The sequence below is a fragment of the Acomys russatus genome, chromosome 5, assembly GCF_903995435.1.
Source record: "Acomys russatus chromosome 5, mAcoRus1.1, whole genome shotgun sequence".
NCBI classification, from domain to species: domain Eukaryota; kingdom Metazoa; phylum Chordata; class Mammalia; order Rodentia; family Muridae; genus Acomys; species Acomys russatus.
Genome location: NC_067141.1, coordinates 58452424 through 58474448, shown reverse-complemented (window position 1 = coordinate 58474448; position 22025 = coordinate 58452424). Strand labels below are relative to the sequence as shown.

At 38.2% G+C, this 22025-nt stretch overlaps 1 protein-coding gene across 1 annotated transcript; it reads right to left on the bottom strand.

Moving 5' to 3' along the window:
* Positions 1-261: 261 nt before the first annotated feature.
* On the bottom strand, positions 262-15361 carry LOC127189883 (cytochrome P450 2C26-like). The gene is made up of 9 exons (XM_051146951.1): positions 15155-15361; positions 13740-13902; positions 13416-13565; positions 11325-11485; positions 10065-10247; positions 5895-6036; positions 4253-4440; positions 1619-1760; positions 262-443 (listed from the first exon to the last, which is right to left on the bottom strand). Exons 1-9 carry the CDS (start codon positions 15320-15322, stop codon positions 262-264), a joined length of 1479 nt encoding a protein of 492 aa, XP_051002908.1. The 5' UTR covers positions 15323-15361.
* Between the last annotated feature and the right edge of the window lie 6664 nt (positions 15362-22025).

Below are 22025 nucleotides of genomic sequence, written 5' to 3'. Positions count from 1 at the left end.
CCACATTAGTAGCACAAATCAACATACACATAGGCACAAGAGATAAGAACAGTGTTACAGAGAATAGGGAAGGGCAGACATATGTGTGAAGTGACTCCAGAAACTGCAAAATGGAATATCGGTGTTTCCTGAATCTTGAGGGATTTGGGATCTATTTGAAGGGGGGAAAGAACATGGGGTCACTGATGGAGAAGGAAGTACATGATGGTCTGAAAGGGATTGCAGAGGACAACACATCAGGAGCCAAGCAATCTGATATCTTTAGAACGGAATGAAGCAGAGCTGGTAAGGGGGTGGCACAGATGCAAATCCATTAACTATTGGGGTCGTATTGATGTCCTTTGGGTGAACCAGAGATTTCAACTGAAAGTTCTGTAAAACAGTGGTCAGGAATAGAAACAGCTCCATGCGGGCCAGGCCCTCTCCTGCACAAATTCGTTTACCTGGGAGGAAAAAAAAAATGCCAAAGAAGATCATTATTCCTTGTTCACAACAAGTCTTAGTCTGAGATTCAATGTGCAGATATAAATACAAGGGAACAATGGTAACTGCTGAGTTAATGTGTTAGATAAATGTATGAGTGAAGGGAAAACTAGTTAGACAAATAAACAAAAGGGGACATACTTCCAACTAACATATTGTCTTAAGAAATATATCATTCAAAAATATTTGTCAGCTAGATGTGTCGGTTCACACCTGTATCCAAAGCACCAGGGAGGCCATGGAGGAGTTGGAATTATAGAATTTTTATAAAGCTCATGAAACCAATGAAGAGAGCTCTGTCTCCAGGTAGCACACATAATTCAGGTATGTACCCGATATCCATTGCTCACACCCTGAATTTTGGGTTGAGGAACTCTACAGCCACTGAGGGGCATCATGGCATATCTACAATGCCATGATCCCAAGGTGGTCTAGAAGATTCTGAACTGAGAGGAAACATTCTGCTCAGTAGTTCATGCTCTTCTGTGAAATGATCTGCATTTTCTCTTGAATATTCTCTATGACCTATGCCCTTTGAGGCAGCTAGAAAGTCTTTTAAGAGAATGTTGCTCTATTTTGTGCCCAAAATGTGACATATGAAAAAGCATGGTATGATTTTCTCCCTAACAACCCTCTGGCCCTGGGATGTGTGGTGACCTCACATGCATTGGTCTAACTGCATTAACATGAATTATTCACTCATCTGTTTGCCCTTGGGCCCTTTGGTGCCTTTCTGTAATTTTGGAGACATAGCTGCATAGTTCAGCCTGGAGGTAACGAACACAGCAGAAAAAAAAAAACATACATGAGCTTAAATTATGAAGAAGTCTCGTAAAGTATAAGTGAAGTTTGCTTTCTAAGATGGTATCTTTGGTGCCTCTGTGATGTATCTGAAGGAAGAACACAAATTCTCTACTCTCTAGCTTCCTCAATATTGAACAATGGATGAACAATCAAAGCCTCATTTTCATAGCCTGGCAAAGAGGGTGCTCCTTATCAAGGACAGTGCTTAGGCACTGGAAGTCATACTCCTGATCGTACACGAGCTGCAAATCTATCAGTCCTCTGTATAGTCACTGTGTAAGTCTCCACAGATCTGCATGCCACCAGAACCATGGCAATGAGTTTCTATTACCTGCTGAGAAAGGCATAAAATAGTCACTTTTCTTAAAGTTTCCATTTCCATCTAGAAAGTGGCCAGGGTCAAATGTCTCTGGATTGGGGAATTCCTTGCTGTCATGCAGCACTGATGACAGAGATGTTATTACTGTTGTTCCCTGCAAGAAGATGTACAGAAAAATAGTTACAAAGTAATCATGGCACATAACAAAAAAAAAAATAACATAGTTCAATGCTCTGCTCCATAGAAAGGATTAAGCATAAAGAATAGCAGGGGCATTTCTGGCAAACATAGAGCATTTAGGGAGCAGGGAGGAGTGTGAGGTCAGTCACAGTAATGTTGTTAAAGTGCCTTCAGTGCAATCAGAAGTCAGTACTTGAATATTTATTTCAAGACCATATCAAAAACATCATTCATCACAATCAAGCTGGTTTAGTTCCAAAGATGCTGGGATGGCTCAACATACAAAACGAAAAGACCTCTCATACTCACGAGGGAAGAAAAATATACTTAGTGAGGTCATCCAGCTCAAAGATACAAACGCTACATGTTCCTTCTCACTTGAAAGTATTAGCTTAAATCATTTGTCTGTTTTGTGTATCTGACTTGGGGTATGTGTGGAGCTAGAAAGTTAAAATCAGGTCATTGTCAGTGGAGGATGCATTGGGGCCAGGTAGTAGAATATAGGTGAAATGAAAGTAAAAAGAGAACAGTGGAGGCAGGGTTCAAGCGGGTAGCGGAGTGATATGAATGGAAGAATTGAGCAGCAAGATGAAGTCTTAAACAAAATTCAATGTACAGGAAGAAGCTATATGAGAACCTGTGATCTCACGGTCAAGGTAAAAAATATATAATAAAGGGGATAATAGAATATGTGTGGCATCAAAGAACAGGAAGATGATACTGGGAGTTAAAGTTTGAGCATGGATAGGAAATAGTGGGGAAAGAGAAGTAAGGGGTATGTGCCCAGTCCTCAGTGAACTTCAAGAAAGAGTGGGCAGAAGACTGTAAGAATCAGGAAAAGGTACTATGTAATGGTGTTCTGTAGATGTGGCATAACTGTTGCTCACTTGGACTCACAGCAACTGCGTTTATACAAGGTCATCACAAGATTAAGCCAACTAAAAATTCCAACATGAATTGTGGAAAAGCTCCAGAGACCCTGCCCCTACCAAAGAAACTCAAAAGGGATTACTTCTCTTTAGGTGTGTAGCCATTGGTAGGTTTTCCCATACCCCAACAAATAACCCACATCCATATGGGAAAAACTATCTGGACTCAGTGGGTTAGATAAATGAATGTTAGATCTGAAGTGGGAAGGGAAATGTGATTATGGTGTCCTGGCAAGGAGTTGAAAGTGAGGAGGGAGAATTTGATATGATCAAGATAAATTTATCTGTATAAATTTTTCAAATTTAAAAATTTTTTTAATTCTTTTTTTCATTTTATTTTATTAATATATTCTTGTTACATCTCAGTGATTATCCCATCCTTTGTATCCTCCCATTCCTCCCTCCCTCCCATTTTCTCCTTACTCCTCTCCCCTATGACCGTGACTGGGGGGGACTTCCTCCCCCTTTATATGCTTATAGGGTATCAAGTCTCTTCTTGGTAGCCTGCTATCCTTCCTCTAGAGTTTTAAAAAGAACAAAACCTCTTAAAATACAAGAGAAATCATGAACTATGAATATGTAGCCAAGCAAATTGAAGGGTATACATATGCCTATAATATGTACACTCACTAATAAAAGTATCATCAGCATATAAAATCATAAAAAAATGGATGCAGAAAACATATCTTAAAAGAAAGTACATGTTTTCTTGGTCAAATTCATTTCAAAGCAGAAGATCAGGGTAAATGTTCTTATTCTTACCAATAACTCCTCCCAAATCTTCTTAAAATATCAAACTTTACAAGCAAGTATTAAAGTTCTATTCCTCTGTGTTGCTCAGAAATAAAACAAGCCAATGACTATTGTAATCAGTTCTACTCAGTCCTGTCCTGGAATTCTTCAAGTTGTGGAATGACATCACAAACAGAAATTAAGAACACAGAATTGGAAAAGTACACACCAGAGCACTGATACAGATAATGCCTGGAAATTCCACATACATTTACAGACAAATCGTTAGCAGTAACTACTACAAGTCACATGGCTGGTTAAATCAGATGAACAAAGTTATTAAATCAATTACTTTCATAAGCCAGATGAAAAGAATGTCACAGCAAGTAAAAAATCATAGTAGAGAATATTATTAATTTGGAAATTTCCAATAAAGCATCTTGAAAACATATTGCTGGAATGAAAACATCACAAAGAAAACAAAACAAAGCACAAAAATTAAGAGTCTAAGCTTAGTGATGAATCCAAGGGTTCAGGATACAGGTTTCTCCAATTATCTCCAAATTTACTCTCAAAATGGTAGACATTCCAGAAAACTGTTTTTGGGAAATTGACAAATGTTGGAACATTGACACAGAAATACCTAAGCTTTACCAAACAGTATCTGGAAGGCTGAGCAAATGTGGAGGTGTGACTACCATGTCCCTGTCTGAGGTAGAGATGACATTCCAATCCTGAAACAATAAGCTACCCACATACAACAACGTGTGACTCCAAACCCGGCAGCAGAGAAGAGCAAGCTCACCTTGGGGATGAGATAGTTCCTGAATTTAACGTCACAGGTCACGGCATGGGGCAGGTTGGTAGGGATGAGATCAATGAACCTCTGGACCTCATGAATCATGGCATCCGTGTAGGGCATGTGGCTCCTGTCCTGCATGCAGGGGCTGCGGTGTCTGCCAACCACACGGTCAATCTCTTCCTGGACTTTAGCTGGTTGGTCACCGTGAGAAGTGTAGGAATAGGAGAGAAGTGGCATGTTTGTCACAATACAAGACCACACAAAGGTGCCTTAGCAGCATTATAAAATGTATTTTATATCCAAGACTACCTGAGGAATGTGGGTGGGGAGGGGTCCCTGGTAAATAACCTATTTCTCTATATAGACTCCTTATTGTTTTCAAACTGAGATCCATACTGTGGTTGCATAAATACAGCTTACATGTTCATCAGACATCTATATTGTAGTGTTATCTTCCCTCCCCATTTTTCCTCATTCTTCATTACACTATTGTATTTCAGCATTTTTCTGAAGCCCTCTTGGCTGTTTGCCATACTCATTTCCCCCTACCATTTAATTATTAATTACTACATTTATGATATTGTCACTTCGATGTATAATGAACAAAAGTGAAAGGAGAATTTCATATATGATAAAGCATTGAATGTATTTAAAAGTAAGTTTCATCTTGTCCCAATCAGCTACTGTCTCCTGAAGGCCCACTCCCCTCTGAAGAAGAAAAAGAGGGGAGTCCCCTTTGATTTAGAAAAATTAAGATAGATCTCATGAATGCTGTGTTTATTCTGGTGACAATAATGTAAGAAGAAAGACAGGCCCACTTAGCTATTCTCTTTGTTTCTATCTCCAGATGGGATTTCTTTCTCCTACATGTACAAGAACCATTGTTAGCCTAAGAAAAGCATAAAAACTGTCTACATATCATGTATATGTGTGTAATATTTGAAGCTAATTGATCACATTAGTATCATAGTGCAACTCTTGTTTTCACCAAAAAAAAATGTATGATTTCGTGTTAAGTGAAGAAATGTTTGTAAAATGTATATCATTTAATAAATACTGTAAGATGAAATAATAGCACATTTTTACAAAAAGTGTTATTTGTAAAATAAAATACTGTTGGTACAACTGAGAATAAGTGTGCTCAACAGAACTTGCAAGGAAATGGACTGTTGAAATAATAAAATTCCTTTTTCTACAACTTCTGGCTAAATGGAAATAACTTTCTAATGAATTTATGTATGTTGAATACTTCTCAGACTGGAAATTATCTCAAGCAGACTCAGGAAATGCTTCAGTGAGATGAATTCTCCCCTCTGTTCACCAGAATTAGATGTGTCAGAATGAAGAAAAGCAAATTTGTGAAGTTGCCTGCTCTAAAAACCCAACCTGGCCACTAAATATATAGGTACAACAAGTCAAAGGGCACTGAGGGTGCTTGACGCAGATCATCTCCCAAGGAACCTCACCCTGGTCAGATTTTTATTGCTTTTCCTGCATCCACATTCTCTTCCTTCTTCTCACTATGGCCAGGGGCACAGAAGGATAAGGACTGAGAATTCTCTGAGATGACAACAGGCACGATGCTAACAATGACTTCTCAGCATCCTACAGGAAGGTTGTGGTTCATCACCTGTGTCCTCCTCACCTGTGACGTGTGGGTGCTTCAGCAGGAGCAGGAGAGCGTATCTCAGTGTTGTGCTTGTTGTCTCTGTCCCAGCAGCAAACAAATCAGTGACTGTTGTTGACAAATTTTCAAGTGTAAACTCCAAGTGTTCGTTGGGTTTTTCCTAAGAAGTGTTTGATGCAATTATCTCGTAAATTGCTTACTAGGACATCTGATGACAACAACTCTACAATATTACACCATTTTCTATTGCTGCCAACACAGAACTTAAAAGTATAGTTCCAGAGGAAATTAAGAGCACTGCAGAGACTGGCACAGATATTCTAAATTTCGTTTTCTACACAAAGAAGCCCCCTATTGTTAGAATCAATGGGCTTTTACTTTTTTTCACCATATTTATCATATGAACATCTATGTACATCATTCTAAGATTTAAAGATCCTGCACTGTACACATTTAAGTACAGAGTATCCCATAAACCCAATATTTTGGCCAACAGAAAAAGGCAGTGTAGGAAACGAATATTCCTTCAGACTCACAATAAAGTTCAACTTCTGAAAAGGATAAAAGTACAAATATCTAGAAGGAATAGGGAACAAGAATGGGTTCACAAATTTGAGACGACCTAGACGCATTCCATACAGGAGTCCGCTAGTAACATGGCCGACATAGAGAAGGATGAGTGAACCACACAAACTGAGGAGATAGTAAGTCAGGAGGACAAGGGGAACACACAGTATGGCTCAAATGGGATAAAGGAGAGAGTAAGTATAACACAATTGTCAAAGCAAGGAACAGAGCTAAGAAGATGGTATATAATAGGGATGTCACCATGGTTACAGCTATGGGTGTTTAGTCCCGATACTGTTCATACATATCTCCTGACTTACAAGCTTATAACACTAGAGTGTCTAATACTGTGTAATAAACACTACTAATACTATTAAATTAATTAACACTATATTGTTATCTGATAGACAGAGACACTCATCTCCCTTTGAAATATCAACTTCATGTAGTTTTCCTTTTTTTTTTTTTTTTTTTTTTTTTTTTTTTTTTTTGCTGGAATTCATCTGATTTTATTTTATTATTTTTCTTGTTGGTAGTTCTAGAAAATCATGAGAAGTCATAATTTCTCATTTTCCCTTATTTATAATGAGACAATAGGCCATACCAGAGGAAAACAACTGGGATAGACTAGAAAGAACACTCCTTCTTTGATTCTAATTCTCTATTCCAGACAAAACTATAACCTGAAAGACAAATCAGACCCAGAACATGCATTTGTGACTACTATTTTATAAGGCCAACTCACATCCAATTGTGTATTTTCTAGCCAGAGGATGCCAAAAATATTTGTGTCAGTATGTACATTCTATAAAAACAAAAATATCCACTAGCACAATTGAGATGTAATATGAATAAATTAATAAAATATATATTAAAAAATATCCACTAGCTGACCCTGTATAGAAAAGCTTCACAAGCTTGTGCTCTCTCTTAGTAATAGTTTTTAGTCTTTTTTAACACCTTTATTACTCATTTAATGTTCTAGTCCTTGAATGCTGTACACCAGACAATAATTATGCTCCCTACACGCACAGTGTTCTAAGTCCTCACAATTCCTAGGGAAAAAATCAAACAGGGTGTCTGGCTCAATGTGAACTCCAGAAGCTGATCACGTACTCCGCCTTCTGATTTCACTGCCAACCAAGTCCAAAGACTTAAAATATTTAAATGGTCCATGTGATCGTCACTGGTTTCATATTAAATATTCTTTAAAAGATCTTCCTTTTAGTCTACACTCTAAAGCAGAAAATATTGGTGTTCATAAAGGTCAGAATTTGAACTCAACAGCCATTTCAGAAAAGCTCTTAAATGATATTACGCTTCAACAGTTAGGTTAAAATGATTATATATACATATGTAATGAAATATAATAAGCACAATGTTGGTATTATGGGCACACATTCCACATAATTAATACTTTTCTACAGTGAATAGTAAAGGGACTCTCTTACCTTGGCTTTTGTCCCAAACCAAATTACCTCGTGACTCCGGGTGATTGTTCATGAGTGTTCAGTACAAAGTATTGGTGATAATAATAATAAGACTGACTTGTACTTGCTTTCTGCTTCGCTTAATTTGGTTGGTTCTAAGTTCATTTGCCGTCTACAGCTTTATTATTACTCTGCCCCATTCCCATTTGACTTGGATTCATGTCACTAAACATGGAGCTCCCTGTGTCTAATTGGCCTTAGTCTAGAATAGCTTAGACTTCCTCCTAGGTATAAGGCCTCTACCACCAAAGGTTGTGAAACTCCTCCCTCACCTGGGGTCCTTGTCCTGGGCTAGATCTCACCCCTACCATGAGTCTGAAGCCTGCGCCTGGTACGATCAAGTCACCACCCTAAGTCTGCACTGATGCAATGCAAATGTGACTATTACAAGGTACCTGACTACTTTCTGATTGGTTTCAAAGCCTGAAGCAGGGAATTTCATAGCCAGCAATGTACTCCTCATTAAAGGCCCATGGGCAGTGAGGTCAGATGCCCTAGGATGAAACTTACTGATACTCTTTTGCTAAATGATCGTATTGTCAAGCTGCTATCTAAAGGCTTGTGTTTATGACCACAAACCTGAGCTGTTGTAAACTCAGGTCAGAGAAGTTTCTTTTTACTGAGATTAGAAGTCTATCCAGAGAGGTGTAAGGAAAATAAGAGACCAGGTACTCAGCCATAAATCTAACATCTTTATCAACCCTATTTTCCTTCTAAGGTTTATGGAAGAATGTGCAATGAGAGGTAGAAAAACCATAAGAGCAGGAGGATGGGAAGAAGAGCAGTGAATGCAACCTTCTGGAAGTGAGAAGGCGACTACCCTCCTGAACTCACTGCAGCTGTGGCTATCTACACATGAGCTGAGCAAAGTCAGACTTCCAACAGTGAGGGGGGAAGGGCCATCCAGGTCGTCCTTTTTACTGAGAAGCTATTGGCAAATGATAACCACTGAAGAGGGAGAATCTTTGAATCTTTGAGGGTACAGCCACTGAGAGGTTTCCCATGATGCAGTACGTGCCCCTACACCCATGCAAACATGCAGAGAATCTCCTGGAGCTAGTTAGTTATCAAAAAAAGAGAGTACGAACTTGGGAAAGAGTGGACGTAGAGAGGATACAGGATACATATATACATACATATATACAATGAGATATAATCATATTTACCCCATATTTCTTCTCCAATATTACTATATCTCATTGTATATGAAATTCTCAAGAATAAAGAAAACTCCCTTCAAAAAGGGGGGGAAGGGAAGCTCCTTATCGATATATCTGCCATAAAATAAATGTTACAGACACTTCAATGATTAAAGAAATTGAACAATAAATTAATGACACATTAAAAAATAAAAATGTGGTGAGGAAAAAAGAACCTACAAATAGCAAAGTCCAGCTACATCAAATACATTCTTTTAAAGTATACGTTTATTTTTAATTGACATAATAATTGGACATATCTTTAAGGTAGAATGCAGGGTTTCAATGATTGTATGTAACATGATCAGGTCACTATTATATCTGTTACCCCAGAAACATTATTTATCATACCAAAAATATCCCTTTAGGGAATATTCAAAGTCCTTTCTGTTAGCTATTTTTAAATATTCAATAAATTATTATCAATTAAAAACAAAAACCCTCATTATAACCTTATAGATAAATTAAAAGGTTAACATATTTTTTACATTAAATCCTCTTTTCTGTTCCAAAACATTTAATGCACAAAACAATAACTACAAATGAATACTTTGTCTACACAATGTGTTAAGTAAATAATAAATTAAATCCACATAATAGGGGTGGATTTGGAGAAGCAGCGAACAATGTAGAATACAGAGGTTATATACCCAGGGACATGGCTGGAGGTGGTTTCCATCTTTCCCGCCCTTTGTATTCTCTTTCTCCTCAGTTATGTTGCTTTTTTATGTAAAGTTAATGTCAATGTGTTTTAATCAGCAAATTCCCCTTATGATTTCCTGGATGTATAGTGTATATTCACACACATAATAAATATCCAAGTTGTTTTTCAATTAATACTGTCCTGAGTATTTAAAGATCTTTAGCAAATATTTAGACATTCAATGAGTGAGGAAATACTTGAAAAGGCAAATAAATTAGTGTATATCAACATTTACCTGCTTGCATTTAATCAGGTAATAATCAATAAAGTCCCGAGGGTTTGTAACATCCAGTGATTCCTGGTGTTCTTTTATTTTCCCCAGAAGGTAGCTTTTGATATGATCAAGGTTTTTAGCTATTGTCTTATGACTTCCTGGACAATAATCAATGATAATAGGGAAACTATTGCAGAACTACAAGAAAAATAAAAATGTTTTAAGTGAATAAAGCATAATAAAGAAAAACATACATACTGTTATATAGCAAGCTCAATTTAGACTTGTGGTTCCATATATGACAGGTGTCCACCTTGAATTGGAGGTGATACACTCTATATACAGTAATTTTCTATGCTAGTAGGAGATTTGAGAGAAAACCCTGCCCAAATGATCAAAGTTCCTGATAGACTTTTTAACATTCATGAATAATTCAATTCTGCTCTATAAATTAGAAATATCATATAATATAAATTACTGTAATTTATACTTTTTAGATACCAGCAGAAGTTAAGATAGTTGTTTAACTTAATTTCTTCAGAAAGTTGGTATCTGCAGACTTTTTTCCTACCATCCAACCTCTGACACAGAGTGAGTAGGTAGAGTTGAGTGGGCCTCTAAAGATGCCTTAAAACCAATTGCCCAGCCTTAGTGACTTCTCTGTGGTCCATAACCACTATTTAGGCAGAGAGCAGGAGATGCCAATTCAGCACAGGAAAACATTGTGAGGATGTTTGTGGTCCACACACCACAAAACCACTCATATTTTGATTCCTTCCTGTTACCATGTCATCCAGGATCCAAACAGAGCAACAAACATCTGAAAAAACTCAGCACCTTCCTGACAGGTTCGTTACCCCAAATATTCTTTAGCAGAATATACTCTGTCTGAACTAAGCTATTTCTGCCAAATGCTGGCATGAAGATGGACTTAATTGTTGACAGTCCAGGAACTCATGGGTAGTGCCAGAATGTTCTATGAGGCCCTAAATGTCCTTCTCAAAATGGATGAAGTAACTTATAGGAACAGCTCTCTGGAGGTCAATGATAAAAATCATCTGATAGAGAGCTCGGCAGCTTGAGCCAACTTAGCATTCGCTCTTTGTTTTTCTATTTGTTCAGCAAAAGACATAGACCTCCCTTCCAGAGATCCTTTCCAGAATACACTAGACAGGACATGGGTTCTGTCACCTCACCATTAGTCCATATAGAATTTGACCTGTGAGAAAGAATGGCCATAAGTTTGTTCTCAGAAGGATCAGAACTCAGCTTCACCTGCAACCAGGGGGAGCTCAGAATCTTGACATTCTCATTTAATTTTTCCATCAAGTTAAGAAAATCCTTATCTTTATAATCAAAACGATTCTGAAAAATAATGGAGCAGATGACATTGCAGGGAGCACAGCCCAGGATGAAGGTGGGGTCACAGGGTGCACCTGAAAAGTTGGAGACAATTGTAAATATACATTAAAAAAATTCTCCTTGTTAACAAGTAAAGGCATTTTTGAAATTCTAGGCAGTATTTTGCCTAAAATTTCCCCTAACAGCTAAATATTCCATATATATGGAATCGGCAATCACTTTTACCTTAAATGAAAATTAACATCTTGCTTCCTAGTTGAATAATGGCAGATCATATCTACTGTACTGGCTCGAATCCTTTAGTTGTCTGCTATTTTCAGGCAGGAAAGGGGGAATTTTGTGTGTTTTATAAAAGTGCTAGTGCTCTGAACAGAAACAATTCTGCCTGCGAAGCAGACACAGCACTGAGATATAAATAGTGAAAGAGTGGATACCTGGAATAAGGTTTTATTAAATAAATTATTTGATTTAACGTTAAATGCCAGGAGGGTAAATGTAAAGAAAAGAAAATACAGACTTCTCCGTACTCATTACTGTGTGTAGAACAATGTGTGTTGCTCCTTAAGATGTGAACACTCTATATGACACTGAACACAAAAGCACAACGCAAATGAGACTGAAGAGAAAGAAGAATGATGGAAATTGAAGGGCCAGGAAGAAAAAAGGCGGGATGAGCATAGTCAAAGAACATGACACACTACTGTAAAATAGTCTTTAAGAAGCCCATAACTGTGTACCCTGAGTAGACATCAGTAGCATGTATTTCAAAAGAAGAAAATGTTCCTTATGGCCAATCAAACTTCCACATTACTATATTTGGATAAAGTTGACATTCATAGATTTTTTTATCTTATCATCAAAATATTGCATTGCAGGTACAGTAATGTTTACTTTTTTGTTTCACATTGGCCATGTCTATTATTTTTACAAATAAGAAAATATAAGAAGGCCTCTTTTGATGCACTTTCTATAGAAATTGCTACAATAAAATTATTAATACCTTTCCTATGGAAGGAGATCACAAAATTATGTCTGTGGATTCCCAAATACGCTTAGTAAATTGTTACATAAGTAAATGAAAGAAAATTACTGAATATGTTGATGGTATGCCAAGCTTTTAAACATCACCATACTATAGTCTATCGGAAAATGTATTATTTTTAGCAAAGAAGATCGTGGATAACCCTTGGGGATTTTTCTTGGTATGCATGCAATTTGCAGGTAAAATATTATTTTCAGTCTTTTCTTCACTTTATTTTGAAGAAAGAACTTAAAGAAAACTTCCTTCAGAACCTAAGGAGATAACCTGAGTCTTCCCTGACAGGGACTTCCTAGGAGCATAGCATTCACAGTGGCAAGTTAAGACCTGCCCATCCCCTAATGCAAAACAGTGACTGTGGAAAGAATTGATTGACAAGACAGAAGACAGATCTGTGATATGCTTTGAGAAAGATGAGATAAAATATTAGTGAAAATACTTCAAGTTCAGTTAAATGAGTCATTTCATTAGGTTTGTGCATTTAGCAGACTGATGTTGTCACACGTAATTTCTTAAAAGATATAAATCACAACAAATAAGAAGTCATGATAATTTTTGAAACTATGATAAAATTCTATACTCTCAGCTAAGAAATGAAAAATATACACTGAGTAATTAGTACTCTGAACCATGGATATGAACTGTCAGGATACATTGGCACATCAGTGAAGTTACAGAGACCAAAGTAGTTCAACAGAATGAAAACAAAAGTCATCTAGTATGGGAACCATAAATGTAGGTGAAGTCAGTGTTGTCAGTATTAATTATTCTCTGATGAAATGATCATCATAAATAAGTTATGCTTGTACTAAGGATATAAGTCATCAGAAAATTAAAATGAGCTGTGTTCATGATATCTGATTCAAAACCAAAAGAAAAGCATTTGAAATAGAATAATATCAATAGATCTTTTATACCCAAACCTAGCACAAAACGGAAAAGTCAAAATACAAAGCTTTGCTCACCATTGGTTTTCCTCAGTTCCTCCACAAGGCACTGAGCTTCCTCTTGAACACGGTCCTCAATGCTCCTTTTTCCCATGCCCAAATTCCTCAGAGTCATGAGAGAGAAGCGCCTTATTTCTTTCCATCTCTTTCCATTGCTAAAAATGATTCCTAAACAAATAGGAACAGGAACTACAAAGTGATCCCAGGAAGAAAGAGGACATCGGAGAACACACAACCATAGATGCCCAATCTGAGCCCCAGGAGCAAGTCTGGCCTTTGCTTTCTCTTCTTCCTCACTGTGAATGCTGCTCAACTCACACATGACCATGCACACTTACTTACCAAGGCCTTTATTAATTTTTTCACCCACTGGGAAGCTTCCTCTTTCTGCAAACTCCTCTGCATGATCAATCAGAGCCTCCTTCACTGCCTCGTAACCATGCAGCACTACAGCGGGCTTCAGGCCCAGGTACAGAGTGAACACAGGGCCATATACTTTTGAGAACTGGAATTGGAAAACAAAACAGTGGGTAACTATGACTTGTGGGTAGGAACAGTGTACCATGTGATGACCCAGGCAGTTGCAGCTGATGCTTAGATTACAGTGAATTGTCACATCAAAATATTTAGCAGATCTCTTGATCACATTGCAAAAAGTAACTGAGGCAAGTGGTTTCCATATTCATTTTTGGGATCCACTGCTAGTAAAATAAAAGACTCGACATTGGTATTCTGCTTTTTCATCACTTGATGCCTGGGGGATTTATTTCCATGTTTGCTCCATACTAAAATAAGTATGGATTCTCAGATGACTGTTTCAGGAGCACATGTAAAGTTTCTCCTGTGACGTGTATCCCCATGACAAAGAGTAAAAATCCACACTGAACAACCTAGGCTCACTCTTTCATTACTACAAATATGGAGAGTGGGGACCACTGAAGCTGCACACAGCATGAGCACCTGCTAAGAGAACAGTTTCTTAAGCTGGGGCACTCATGGTCCCAGGCGCAGAATAAAAGTCGATTTGGACAATGTCAAACATTCCCTGGAACATTGTTTAGTTCATTTATTTTTCCATGTTACTACACATATATAGATATTTTCTTTTGCTAAAGCACCAGTTATTCAGTGAACATTGGTACCAAAAGCTAATGCCAGTAAAGATACATCTCTAAAGTGCGACCTGACTTGTTAGATGATGTCATGTGTCCTTTACCAAAGACCTTTAGCAATGGATTGTGGGAAATGGTAATAAAATAAAGATGGGAAGAAGTATACACAACTTTTGCAAATTTGCAAGTTTTATTATAATATGCAAAGACCCAAAAGTTCTCTTAGTCACAATAGAAATTGCTCAATTTCTTATGGGGACAAACTTGCAAACAATGAAGGCACCTGCAACTTTACAGGGATTTCTGACCTGTGACCATTGATTACAATACTATTTTGACCAGTACTGAAAACGTACATACAAATAACACTATACAGACTATACAGGTTATATTTAGGGGTATATATGCATATAAGTATATAAATGCATTATTCATGTAACAACAAGCAATACAAGAATAGACCATGGATCTGAGAAAGAACAAGGAGGGGTATTGGGAGGGTATGGAGAAACAAAAGGGAAGAAGGAATATATATAATCTCAAAATAATAATGTCATTGTATTACAACCTCAAATAAAAAAATTAAAGATGAGTTAAATTTATTTTTCTTTATGAGGTACTGGATCAGCATTAATGCATACTTACATTGGTTAAGGATTGGCTGATGTCCTTTACATCTATCTGGAGGAAATTGCCAATAATTGGGAGAGGAGTGGGACCAGGAGGGAGTTTCCCTCTCCCCGACTTCTGTCTCCAGAGTGAGAGGAGAATGAGACAGGAGAAACCGAACACCAGGAACGTGACCAGATCCATGGAGCCCTTTCTTACTGACACGGCTCTGATCAGGCAGCACAGGGCTTTTATCATGTGGTTGCAGAATCAACATGACATCATAAGTGAATAATCAGACACTCTCTAATCTCTCTTTTAAGTGGACTTTAAACCAAGTGATAAAAACAAAAATAAGATGTTCTTCGTGCTTGTCATTGTTAATAGGTGCACATTAGAGATTCAGACTTAATCTTACTGGTTGATAACCAAGAATTGTAACTTAAAAAGCAAAGCCAATGTTTAGATGGTGCCACTATTCTTTAAAATGTTAAGGCTGATGATTGAATACAAGGAAATTTATCAAAATTCTACTTCATTACTTCTACTGATTCTGAGATTAGGTACCAGATAAGGATTTCAGACATAATAGGTTTTTTGGTTTTTTTTTTTTTTTTTTTTTTTTTTGGAAAACAATAATTTTTAATGAAATATATTGATTAATTATTTGATTTTTTTCTGGTTAGCATTTTCACAGATTAATTTCTTAGATCATCTACACATACTTTGAGCAACTTTGTTACTTTTTTTTTATTAATTTATTCTTGTTACATCTCAATGTTTATCCCATCCCTTGTATCCTCCCATTCCTCCCCCCCCCCCACATTCCCATTCTTCCCCTCCCCTATGACTGTTCCTGAGGGGGATTACCTCCCCCTATATATTCTCATAGGGTATCAAGTCTCTTCTTGGCTACCTGCTGAATCAGTTTTTTTTAATTTACTTATTTTTATTTTATGTGCATTGGTGTTTTGCCTGCATGTATGTAATGTGAGGATGTCAGATCTTGGACTTAGAGACAGTTGTGAGCTGCCATGTGGGTAGTGGGAACTGAACCCTGGTACCCTCGAAGAACAGTCAGTGCTCATAACTGCTGGACCAGCTCTCTGGCCACAACATAATGGATATTTCATATGTGTTATGAAATATGTTTGCAGAAAGTGCTTGAGAAATTGTGGGTCTGTCACTTTATAGTCTCCCACAGAGAAGCTGTTTTGTCGTTTTTATTCTTGTCTTAATTAGAGTTACTATCATTGTGATGAAACATCATAACCAAAAGCAAACTGGGGAGGAAATGGTTTGTTTGGTTTACACTTCCACATCACTGTTCATCACTGGGAGAACTCAGAACAGGAACTCACACAGGGCAGGAACCTGGAGGCAGGAGCTGATGCAGAGGCCATGGATGGATGCTGCTTACTGGCTTGTTTCCAATGGCTTACTTGGCCTGCTTTCTTGTAGAACCTAGGAACACCAGCCCAAGGATGGCATCTCCCATAATGAGCTGGGCCCTGCTGCGTCAATCACTAATTAAGAATATGCCTACAGCCAGATCTTATGGAAGTATTTTCTCAATTGAGGTTCCCTCCTTCCAAATGACTCTAGCTTGTATCAAGTTGACATAAAAGTTGTCATCACAACTCTCTAACTGCTGAGAAAGAAAAAAAATTGCCATACAGTAAGGAAGGTTGAATACAGAGCAGTTCCTGTGGCTTTAATAAATGACGAGTTCTTAGAGATGTTTGAAATCGTAATATAAAACAACCAGAGTGTTCAGAATGGAATGTGAGGACACAGCCATCATAAAGATTCAAATATGAGTGGAATGATATGTATTGTTCTATTTATAATGGCAAAGCTCAAGCAAAGGCTTGACTTATAGAGATGTCATCATATCTGTCCTAAATTAAGCAGATAGCCCTAAGCCATCTTAGCATGGAAAATTGTCTTTTAAGACTGTTATACAATATTTCATGAATCATGTTACACAGATTCTGTGAATTTTCTTAAGATGCTCACACCAATATCTCTTCCAGTTCTCTCTACTTTCTTTGTCTAAGCCAAAAATTATTCTCACTAGGGATTTAAAGCTGAGCCTTGGAGACTTGGTGCTTTGACCAGTCAGAGACAACAAGTAGTAAAGCCAAGGTTGAGCCCTCATTCTGTCCTTTTTTCACCACAAAGATATTCAGTTCTATTGTATCCCAACTAACCTTTACTGACTGTGTACTGTGATCCAATATCGACCTTACTCAGTCCCATCCAAAACAAACATGTTTAGTTAATAATTAGATCATCATTTTGACATGGAGGTCATAAAAGTGTGATTTGAATGATCTTTAGAATCTAGTTAATAATTATATCATCATTTTTGACATGGAGGTCAGAAAAGTTCTATTTTAATGATCTTTATAATCTATGTAATAATTAGATCATCATTTTTAACATGGAGGTCAGAAAAGTTCTATTTTAATGATCTTTAGACCTTTGGTGACCCATAGTCTTCTTGTTCTGTTATCTTGAGCAAGGTAAGCAGAATTTGTTGCCTGACACATGTTGACGAAAATTCCAAAAGAAACAAAGTTCCATTTACTGGACATAGGCCAGACTAAAAAGCTTATAACTTTATATTGGAATTCATATTGAAATTTGGTAAACTCTTAAATTGGTGGGATCCTAATGGCTTTTATGCCCAAGTCTTAGCTGAGGACAGAGCCTATGGAATAGTTAGAGCCATACGTCCTAACCTGTTATATTCCCCACCTGTGTTTGGCTGATAGAATCTTGAGCTACATGTCATCCTCAAAGATAATCAGTACACAAGCAGCCTGGCATTGGTCCTTCCCCAGTGCTGAGCTGGTCTCAGAGATGATCTGACCTGTGGGTCTAGGATGGGGTACAACATGCAACATTGGTTTCTAAGGGCTGCTCACGCCATTCCTCCTCTAACTCCTAGAAGCACAGTACAGAGTAATGTCTTTAGAGGAGAAAATGGGAGGTGGGCAACAAGTTGTAACATAAAAGATTTCTTTTGTAGGGCTTCCACCAGGGAAGACTGCTCAGACATGCGTTTAAGGCCATAGAAAGTCTTTATTAGCCGTCTGGCAACTACTCTGGCTTTTTGGGATCCCATAGCCCCAAGCATTTCTGAGGATGAGTTTTTAAGCACAAAAACAATATTCTGGGTTGTCATACTGCTGTTAGCAAGAACAACCAGTTAGCCAGGAAGCAGAACTAAAGAAGGCAAAAAGCAAAGTTAGTGCATTTAGAGACTTTCTCAGACGTATGGGCTTTGATGGGTTAGGTGCATTTGTTGTTGTCTTGGTTTTAGATTTTCACTTTTGCAAGTAGCACTCAGTCTATGTACTTCCATCGTGAAGTCAATTGTGCTAAGGTCTGGGAGCTCATTACAATTACGACTGGCCACATCATTGTTACTGTGTCTATTGTGAGGCAAAATCATACAGTGGCTGACCAAGGGTAGGTGACTACCCCAACCCATAGGACAGACCATTCTTATTTAAAAAATATTTTAATTCTCTGATAATTTTCATGCATAGTTTTATGATATTTATTCTCTTTTTCTGTCTTCCCCTAGATCTTCTCTTGGTGTCCTCACTCATGTTTGTTTTAATCCATAGAGTCTACCTAGTGCTGTCTTTATAGGCTTGAGAGTGACAGTTATGTTTTGTGTGTTAGACCTACCAGGGACCATACTCTTAAAGAAAACTATCTCAGAATGGGAGGATACAAGGGATGGGATAACCATTGAGATGTAACAAGAATAAATTAATTAAAAAAATAATAAAGTTACGAAGTAGAAAAAAAAAAAAGAAAAGCTTAAATGCTAAGAGATGACAAGAATCTCTGAAGGGAGACAGTGAAATGAGCTATGGAGAAATAGAATAGAATAGAATGAGGAAATAAAAATTTTATAACAAAAAAATAAGAAAGAAAACTATCTCCTCTTCTTCTAGAAACTATCAATTACTAATAGCTTCTCAGGGAGGAGTGGGCCTTCATGCCTATTGCTCACTTCCATGTCTTATCTGGCTTGAGCTTGGTCAGGTCTTATGTATGTTACTGCAACTACTTTGAATTCATCTGTGCAGCTGCCTTATTGTGCCAGGGAAGCACTGTCTCATCATAGTCATCTACTATCTCCAGCTCTTACACCATTTCTGCCCAGTGATCTCAGAGCCGTGGCAGGCGTGTGTGTGTGTGCGTGTGTGTGTGTGTGTGTGTGTGTGTGTGTGTGTGTGTGTGTGTGTGTGTGTGTGTAAGAGAGGGGAGAGAGAGAAAGGGAGGGAGAAACAGGTGTGTGTGTGTGTGTGTGTGTGTGTGTGTGTGTGTGTGTGTGTGTGTGTGTAAGAGAGGGGAGAGAGAGAAAGGGAGGGAGAAAGAGAGGGACAGAAAAGGGGGTCATCTTGGGGCATGCTTTGCCTGCCCAGGACGCGTGATGCTGGGCTGAGGTCATCTCAGCCAGGCTGGTGTTGACTTGAGGGTGCTTTGTGGTCTGTACCCTCATGCTGAGTAACGCATATCTCTGGGGCTCCTTAAGCTTCTCTGCTCTGCCTCTTTAATTATTACAGTTCATGCTGAAAAATATACCATCTGTGTAATTTGACAACCCAGCTTTAGATCACCCTCTAGTGGTGATATAGAAATATTCCATGTCTTGCAGCCAACCTAAACACAAGGTACTATGTACGTACTGCTGAGATAATAGTGATAGACATATAGAGGAATAACTAATCAAGACTACAGTGAGGCATATTAACTCTTCATAGTAATATTGCCTATTATTTTAAAAGACACAATATTGAAATTCCACTATTCTTCTAGCCCTAAGTATGCCTAGGTAAAGGGTACTCATACCTGGAGCCCCTGGACCACCCTTCTGAAATGCTCATATTGCCCAATGCTGACAGATGAGAGGTCCTCAGAACCTCAGTCCCTGGCCCAAATGTCTACCCTTCCCTTAGATCACAGCACTGGCATGTAAAGAGTCCCCAATCTGTCACCTCTAGGACCACATTTGCACCCATCCAGCTAACTCCAATTAGCTGTGCAAAAACAAAACCAACATAAAAAATTAAAGGCAACATATTGAGCCTGAGGTTGTGAAATGATCTCCTTTGGACATAATCTATCATCAACCTTCCTCGCCACAGGTGCAGACCCTGGCTTACACAGACAAGTGTAAAATCCTCCCTGTACAGTGTTCCCCTCGCTCTTCCAGGAAGCACTTAGTTATTACACCCATAATACTCTCATCGTTATTATATCAATTGGCACATCACACCTGGTATGGTGAGAGTGACACATATGGAGGGCCTTAACTGAATAGGACTGTTGGTGACAGTTTTCCCACAAAAGCCTGTGTGGTACTTTCACGTAGTATAAAAACTGTTCAGAAAAGAGGACACTTTCAGCTCACTTCCAGTCAGATTTCTCCATGTCCTGTACCCCAAATGTGCGGTGCTTTCAGATATAGAGTCTTACCATATAACATGAAGTCAACAACAATGGCTATAACCTTATGATCTGGGGGATTTCATAGACTTCCCCAGTCAATAATTCTTGGGGAGGTAATATAAAATAATGTGCCTTTGGCACTGGGGTATTATTACCTAACAGCCTTGCTCCTGAGGGTTCTGCTTCAACCATGCACAATTTCATTGTATAAACTCTACAACTGGTGTTTTTCATGTTCTTCTAAGTTATTTACAAATCTACAAGGCGCCCAAAGCTTAACCCTATGTTAAAGATCCTTTTCATATTTCTGAAGACTTACTACTGTGCTCTCTAGGAAACTGTGATTGGTCATCAAAAGGGGGGGGGGTGTTTTAAAAGAAGCATTAGCAAGGCCCAACACATAATGAAAATATTCCATAGTTTGTATCCATTTTTCAGTCAAAAGAGCAATGTTTGCTACAGCAGTGTGGATGGGGCCTTTACCTTATTGGAGTCTCCATGATCCACACTATTTCTCTGAGATCCACCTGTTTCACAGGACATACATTTCTGTATAAGGTGGTTCTGACTTGAGGAACAGTTTTCACCCCAGAATACTTGGTTACAAGGGAGAAATGTACACTACATAACTTTCCACACCTAGGTGGAGATTATTAGCCTTTCTGTATCTGGGATGCCCTATCATATGTCTTTCATAAACATGGTGGTAAGTCTTTGAAGGCCTCCAGATTCTCACTTAACACATCACTCAACTTTCTGTCAACACATATCATGACAGATTGCCTTCCAGTAACCTCCACATAGCCCTTGTGTCTGCTCTGCCCTTTTCTCATGCCTTTAGTAGCCATTCTCCCATGCTTCTCTCACCTAGAGTCCCAACAGGATGTCCTGACCTCTATCCCACTTTCCTGGTAAGTGAAGACTTTCATGGACATGCCCCTTGGGCTACTGTCCAGATATACGGGAGTATATACCATTTGACTCTTTCTGCTTCTGGGTGAACTCACTCAGTATGATCATTTCTAGTTCAATCCATTTGTCCACAAATTTCAGAAATTCCTTGTTTTTTTGTTTGTTTGTTTGTTTGTTTTTAATTAATTTATTCTTGTTACATCTCAATGGTTATCCCATCTTTTGTATCCTCCCATTCTTCCCTCCCTCCAATTTTCCCATTGTTCCCCTCCCCTATGACTGTTCCTGAGGGGGATTACCTCCCCCTGTATATGCTCATAGGGTATCAAGTCTCTTCTTGGTAACCTGCTGTTCTTCCTCTGAGTGCCACCAGGTCTCCCCCCTCCTGGGGACATGGTCAAATGTGAGGCACCAGAGTACATGAGAAAGTCATATCCCACTCTCCACTCAACTGTGGAGAATGTTCTGACCATTGGCCTTATTCATAATAGCCAGAACACGGAAACAGCCTAAGTGT

Coding starts and splice junctions, on each gene's coding strand:
- LOC127189883 (XM_051146951.1), bottom strand. CDS start 15,322: ATGGATCTGGTCACGTTCCTGGTGTTCGGTTTCTCCTGTCTCATTCTC. Junction 10,248..11,324: donor TGAGCTCCCCCTGGTTGCAG/GTGAAGCTGAGT, acceptor TTTTTCTTGTAG/TTCTGCAATAGTTTCCCTAT. Junction 4,441..5,894: donor GAAGCACCCACACGTCACAG/GTGAGGAGGACA, acceptor GTGACCAACCAG/CTAAAGTCCAGGAAGAGATT.